This window comes from Microtus ochrogaster, linkage group LG4 (genome assembly GCF_000317375.1).
Source record: "Microtus ochrogaster isolate Prairie Vole_2 linkage group LG4, MicOch1.0, whole genome shotgun sequence".
Classification (NCBI taxonomy): Eukaryota; Metazoa; Chordata; class Mammalia; order Rodentia; family Cricetidae; genus Microtus; species Microtus ochrogaster.
The window spans coordinates 19401188-19407868 of NC_022030.1; the positions used below are offsets into that span (position 1 = coordinate 19401188).

At 54.2% G+C, this 6681-nt stretch overlaps 1 protein-coding gene across 1 annotated transcript in view; it reads left to right on the forward strand.

The window, feature by feature from the left end:
- Positions 1–2097: 2097 nt before the first annotated feature.
- The window catches only part of Kcnn4 (potassium calcium-activated channel subfamily N member 4), a 14748-nt gene continuing 10164 nt past the window's right edge, over positions 2098–6681 (forward strand). Inside the window, exons 1-2 of the mRNA XM_005361103.3 lie at positions 2098–2540; positions 6311–6406. Coding sequence (XP_005361160.1) covers positions 2382–2540; positions 6311–6406 — 255 coding nt within the window. The 5' untranslated portion in view covers positions 2098–2381. The remainder of the gene's footprint in view (positions 2541–6310; positions 6407–6681) is intronic.

Here is a 6681-nt window from a genome sequence, read left to right on the forward strand (position 1 = left end):
GTTGTCTGTGGAGTGGGCTATGCAGGTGTCTGTGGTGGACAGAGGCTGATGCCAGGATCATCCTTAGTTGTGCACCTCCTGTCTGTTTACAGTGTGCGTGCATGGTGATGCAAAGGCGGTCAGAGGACCACCTGCAGAAGTCTGCTCTCTTCTTCGACCATGCGGGATCTGGGAATTGAACCCAGATCACCAGGGTTTGCAGTTGGTGCTCTTACACCCCATGAGCCAGCTCACTAGCCCTGCATCTCCTTTACCTCCAGCAGTTTGTTGACTCAGCTAGGATGGTTTCAGGGATTCATCCAACTGCACCACCTCCCCACTCAAGGCTGGGGTTACAGATGTGTGCCTGGGTACCTAGGCACACATTTTAAATAGTAATCTTAAAATTACTTATTTTATTATAGTCGTGTGTGCATGTGTGTGGTATATGCCATGTGTCTGCAGGTGCCAGCAGAGGTCAGAAGAGGGCACTAGGTTCACTGGAGTTAAGGCTATTGTGAGCCACCCAGTGCAGATGCTGGAAACTGAACCAGGGTCCTCCACAAGAGCAGCACGGGCTCTTGCCTGCTAAGGCATCTCTCCAACCCCGGCACCAGATTTTCACAAATGTGCTGGGGATTCACACTCAGATCCTCACACTTGTGCAGACTTTACCAACTGGCCATCTCCCCAGCCCCATTATGGGTTTTGTGTGTGTAAACATGCATGTAACACGGTGTCTCACTCAGTGAAATGACCTTGTGTCCCGTATCAGGATGCGTGCCCATGCTAAGAGTCTCTCTCCTGCCTGTGTGTTGTGGGTGTGTGGCCACACATGTTGGAGTATTGTGTGTGCAAGCATTGTGTGTGACTTTGGATCAATGGTATGCTGATCTGGATGCTGGCTGTGTCTTGTGTGGCTAGAATGCTGTAGAATGTCCAGCTGTGGGTAGAAGCAGCTTGTACCCTTCCATCTGGACTACTCTCTGACTGTAGGGTTGCATTATGTAGTGTGCTGGGGCACGTGGAGTGTCAGACGTGTCAGGGATCACAGTCGGGAGTGTGCGTGTGAGTCCCACGCACAGTGCATGTTGCTGTATGTTTCCAGTTCTCTAGGCACTCCGTGTCAGCATCTGCCACCCTCAGGGGTTTGCGTGTATTGGGTACAACCCCATGTGTGTCACATCCACACTTGGGTATCTGTTGACACATGTATGTTGTGCCTGGTGCCTTTTACAAGTCCCTGTGTCCACACCTGATGTGTGTCTGTGTAGTTCTCGGTGCACGTTTCATGTGGCTGTTGGTGCTTAACTCTATGTAATAAAATATGAAGGGGATTTCCTTGGTTTTGGTTTTGGAGACAGAGTCTCACATAGCTCAGGCTGACCTTGAACTCACAGCTGAGGAGGACCTAGAACTGCTGATCCTCCTGCCTCAGGCTCCCTTATGCCAAGGTGCCATGCTGGGGACTGAACCTCAGGGCGTCTTCATGCTGGATGAGAACTCTGCTGGCTGCACTCGTCCCTGGCTCCGTTTTATTTTTTTTATTTAAGATATATTTTTTATTTATTACGTGTGTGCATATCTATGTGAATGAATGCCACGTGTGTGTGTGGGTGCCCGCAGAAGCCAGAAAAGGGTGTCCGATCCCCTGAGTTGAAGTTGCAGGTGTGGTTGCAAGCTGCCGGGTAAGTGCTGAGAACAGAAGTTAGACATCTCAGAGTTGCACTGGCTCTGAACTGCTGTGCAGTCTCTCCAGGCCCCTCCCCCAGGCCCACTTTGAGCAGCGTGTGTTACTACAACCTTTGGGTGGCCCAGTGTGCCACAGGATGCTGCTGCCCTGCTAAATGCTGGTGTGTGTCCCATACAGCATGTGTGTGTGTGTGTGTGTGGTGTCTGGGTGTGGCTGTGGGTTTCTGAACTTTCGGGAGTTGTGAGTCACTTCGGTGGAGGTTGTGTGGTGTGTCCTGGTGTGTTGGACTCCATCTCCGGTCTGTCGTGGGGTGTTCTGTGGTGTCTGGGTGTGGCTGGTTGTAGGTGTGTACCACTGAGTGCAAACGGTTAGAGAGTCACAAACTATTGTGTGTCAGAGTGTGTCTTTGCCCACGTGGATGGACTCTTCTTCCTTGCCTGGGGCCACAAGACACACCCCAGCCCCTCCTTAAGAAGGGGATGGGATGGGCAGCCTCCCCCTACCCAGGGACCTCCCCGTCTCTCCCCGCCCTGCCCTGCCGCAGTTACCACTCCCCAGAGGGCACAGGGCTAGGCTGTGCCTTCCAGCAAAAGTCCCAGAGTGAGCAGAACGGGCCTCTAGCCTGGAAGCCAAGCTGGCTGCCATTTGCGTACTGAGAGGTGGGGGACCCTGGGCAGGAAGCTGGCTGAGCCCCAAGACCTCAGGGACCATGGGCGGGGAGCTGGTGACTGGCCTGGGGGCCCTGCGACGGAGAAAACGCCTGCTGGAGCAAGAGAAAAGGGTGGCTGGCTGGGCGCTGGTGCTGGCGGGAACTGGCATCGGACTCATGGTGCTGCACGCTGAGATGTTGTGGTTCCTGGGTTGCAAGGTGAGTAAAGAGCCCTTCCACAGAGCAGGGAAAAGAGCTAGGGTCTTAGACCTCTGGGTGTGAGAAAGGAGGGCTAGTCTTATCTAGTCCTGGGTCTAAAGGGATGGGGGTGGGGGGCTCTTAAGGTTGAGGGAGGAGGGCTGGGTCTGGACCTCCTGGTTCTGAGGGAGGAGGGAGCTAGGGTTGGACCCCTGGGCGTGAGGGAGGAGAGCTGAGGTCTTGCAATCCTGGGTCTACCAAGGAGAGTCTGGACCCCTGAGACCTGAGCAAGTGCGATACACCCTACACCTTCCCCGAGCCCTCCCTGCACGGAAAGGGAGGTGGCTCCCAGGGTCAGTCTTTGAGTAAATGTTGTCAGACTGCCGGGGGGGGGGGAATCCAGGCCTTGCTGAGGACCCTGCAAAGCTGACCCTTGATAGCCCAGCTCCGGCGAAGGGAGCGAGGGGGAGAAGAAGTTATCATTAGGCGGTGTCTCCTTGCTCCTTATCTAGCCTTTACCGTTTACTCGGTGCCACCCGGCAGTAACCGACAAAGGAAAGGTGGGAAGTGGTGCCTCCACCCCCACACACTACACAGACGCTTGATTTCCCCCAAAATGCACCTGTTATTCACTTGCCAGACAGTGGTTTGAACTTCTAGTCCCTGGAGAAGCGAAGGCTGGGGGTTCAGACTCAAGAGTCCCAAGAGGAGGAGGCTGGGAGAGTTGCACCAGGCATGGTGGTGGCACACTGTGATACAAGCACTGGGGAGATGAAGGGAAGAGTATCAGAAGTTTAAGGCCAGCCTGGGCTACACAAGACCTTATTGCAAAAAAAAAAAAATTAAAAACAAAATACCGAGAGAACTAAACAACATGGGGAATCAGGAAAGCACATTGGATAGGGCCACCAATCAACCTTCAGAGGACCAGGGAGTGCAGGTGTGTCTGGAACGTGCCTTAGCAAGCCCGTGGGATAATCTGACCTTGGTCAGGCTTGTGGCTTTAGTGGCGTAGGAGAGTGGAGGGCAAGGGTTAGTCTGTGGCCTGAGGGCCAAACACTTGTTCAACAGGAAAGTTGGGGCAGGGGCTGTGGATCTGGTCTGCTGGTGGGAAAGCAGACGGGAAGTTCCTCAGGAGAACTTCTGGGCCCCAGTGCTCAGCCTGCATTTGAGGACTGGGGGTTGGGGGGCAGTTACTGTAAAGTGACTGGCAGCTACATGGAGGGTCAGAGCAGGCCAGCTTCCTTCAGCCAAGTGGCCAAGGAGAGGGCAGCCACTTCGAGGGGGTGGGGCTGTGGAAAGCCATGCCAACAGGAAACATGGCTGGGGCCTGCCTGGCGCTCCCACGCTCCAGCACCGCGCCCAGCAGGAGAGGTAGGGACCTGGGAGTCCTGGCAGATGGGAAGAAACAGGGGGTCCTTCCTTCCCTGAGATCTGCCTTCACCCTTCTCATCTCACCTGCCCAGGCTCTTTCCTCCAGCTGTGATACCATCAGGGAATTGGTGCAACTCCCTGAACCTCAGTTTCCCCACCTGTTCAGATGCATGGCCATAAGCATCCTCCCATTTCTTCCTACCTTTGTTTGTTTGTTTGTTTGTTTGTTTGTTTGTTTGTTTGAACCCCCCCCCCCCCGCAGCTCAGTCTGGCCTTGAAGCTGAGGACCACTTGCACTTCTGCTCCTCCTGCCTCTGCTTCAGCAGGTGCAAGTGCAGGGACCACAGGATGTGCCAGCACACTCAGTTTACAGAGAGACAGGGTTGAACCCAAGGGCTCGTGCGTGCTAAGCAAACCTCTACCAAACGCACCACATCCTGCCCTAAGCTCTCTTCCCATGGCTGCCTGGCAACATTCATATCTCCCTCGCCAACTCCAACTTAAGCTAGCAAACTTATTCTGACAGGATGAAGACACCTGATGCTCAGGAGGAGGGCCAGGTGCCAGGACGCAGGGAGGAAGGGAAAGAGAACTCTTTGGATGAGGTGAAGTGCAGAGGATGGGGTGGACAGGGGCACGGGGAGATAAAAAGACACTGGAGGGAAAGAGTGGAGACAGACCACACAGAAAGGGACAGAGAGATGGAGCCTCAAAGACAGGGCTCCAGAGCCACTGAAAAACCCCAGTTGGAGAGATACACACCAGAAGGCTATAGAAAGGCCATACAGAAGCAGGATGTTGTGGTGCATGCCCTTAATCCCAGCACTCAGGAGGCAGAGGCAGGCGGATCTCTGTGAGTTCACCCTCACACACACACCAGGGAAGGGCAGTAGCCCTGTCTATAGAGTGCTTGCTCAACATACAAAAAGCCTTGGGTTCGAATTCTCATCACTGGACAAATTGGGTGTAATGATGCATGCCTGGGAGCCGGATCTTTTTCTAGACATCACATGTACACACACATGAGGAACTACTTTCCCTAGGGAAAGGGAAAGAATGTGAGTTTCAAGACCCTCCTTGGGGGGCAATGGAGAATGGGGGGCAGATCTGAGACAGGGCTGTCCGCTTGGGACTAGAGGATTCATTTCCTTTGAGGCAGAGGCAAAAGGATGAGGAGTTTGAAGTCGTCCTAAACTAACTAGCAAGTGCAGCACCAGCCAGAGGGGCTCCATGGTACCCTGTCACGATACACAAAATCTAATCCTCTGGAGAGAGGGAGGGAAGAGACCCCACCCAGGTGGAGAAGTGGGAAGGTGTGGCATTGTTGTGAGGAAGTGGCTGGTGTCTGATGGGGCAGCGGAGCAGACTGAAAAACTGAACCACGAGCCTGGGAAGGATAAAGGGGGAGGGGAAGGCTGGGGACAACAGCACTATTGTTCAGGCAGGGGTGGGGGGAGGCCCCCAGGGGCAGGAAACTGGCCCTCTTCCCCTGCTCAGAGGCGGGGTGCTGGCCCAGGCCCAGCCAAGGAAGCTGGTAGAGGGCTGGGGAGAAGCAGGTGCAGGGTCAAGGAAGGAATCAGGGAACCCCTGCCCTGGAGAGCTGTCTCCCTAGCCATCGTCCATCTTAGGGACTTGAGCAGTTCTCATCACCAGCTCTCAAACTCCTTCTTCCCTGGGCTTCAATCCCTCCAAGGCATTGCCACACACAGAAAGAAAGGAAAAAAAAGAAACTTCTGGTGGTTTCTGTAGGCCCTGAACTTCCGCCCGCCCCGTGTGTCTGTGTGCCTTGGGCTTACAGCCAGGGGAAGTGGTGGGAGAGGAGAAGGGGTTCAAGGAGCAAGATTGGATGCCCCTCTGGGAGCTAGGGCTGGGGATCTCAGGGACTCATTCCCCAGATGAGAGCAAGGAAGGGCATCTCTCTGCTCTGGCAGACTGAGTGACAATCTCACTTTTTCTGGAACTGGGGTTTGGGGGTAAGCCCTGCTTGCTGGAGTGGGAAGGAGCATCCTCGAGTGGGTGGATGTCTTATTCTGGACATCACATGTACACACAAATGAGGAACTGCTCTTCATAGGGAAAGGGAAAGGATGTGGGTTTCAGACACCCCCTCCCGCCCTGGGAGAGTGGAGGGTAGAGGGTGATCTGGGACATGGCTGTCTGGTTGGGGACAGGGTGAGGCAGGGTTTTTGCTATTTAAGCCCAGGTAGATACAGACACCCTCCTTTCTCAACTTTCTGAGGGCTGGGACTATAAGCGTGACCACCACACTAGACTCAAGAACAGTGTTTGAGACATTCTGTTAGGAAACTGATTTGGGGGCCAGAACATTGGGAATGGAGAAAGACGGCCTTATTGAAAGAGGGGGATGGGGACGGATGGGCCTGAAGCGCCACTCACTGTCTCTTGTCCTCCCACAGTGGGTGCTGTACCTGCTCTTAGTTAAGTGCTTGATCACCCTGTCCACTGTCTTCCTCCTCTGCCTCATTGTGGCCTTCCATGCCAAGGAGGTGCAGGTAAGTCAGGTCCTACCCCTCAGCTTGGCTCCCCATGTATTCCACCTCCTTTTCCTGCCCTGAAACCCATGTGTCTATGCCCTTGCCCGCTGGGATAGGTAAAGCACAGACAGACAGACAGACAGTCGGACGGACAGATTCTGCTGGAGTATCTGATCTATGCCCCCGTACTTCTTGTCCACTTAGGGATGGTGATCCTGTCTGCCCTTCCAGGTCCCAGCACCCCTTGTTTTGTTTTGTTCTTTTATTATTTTTGGTGCTGGGGGTTAAAGTCA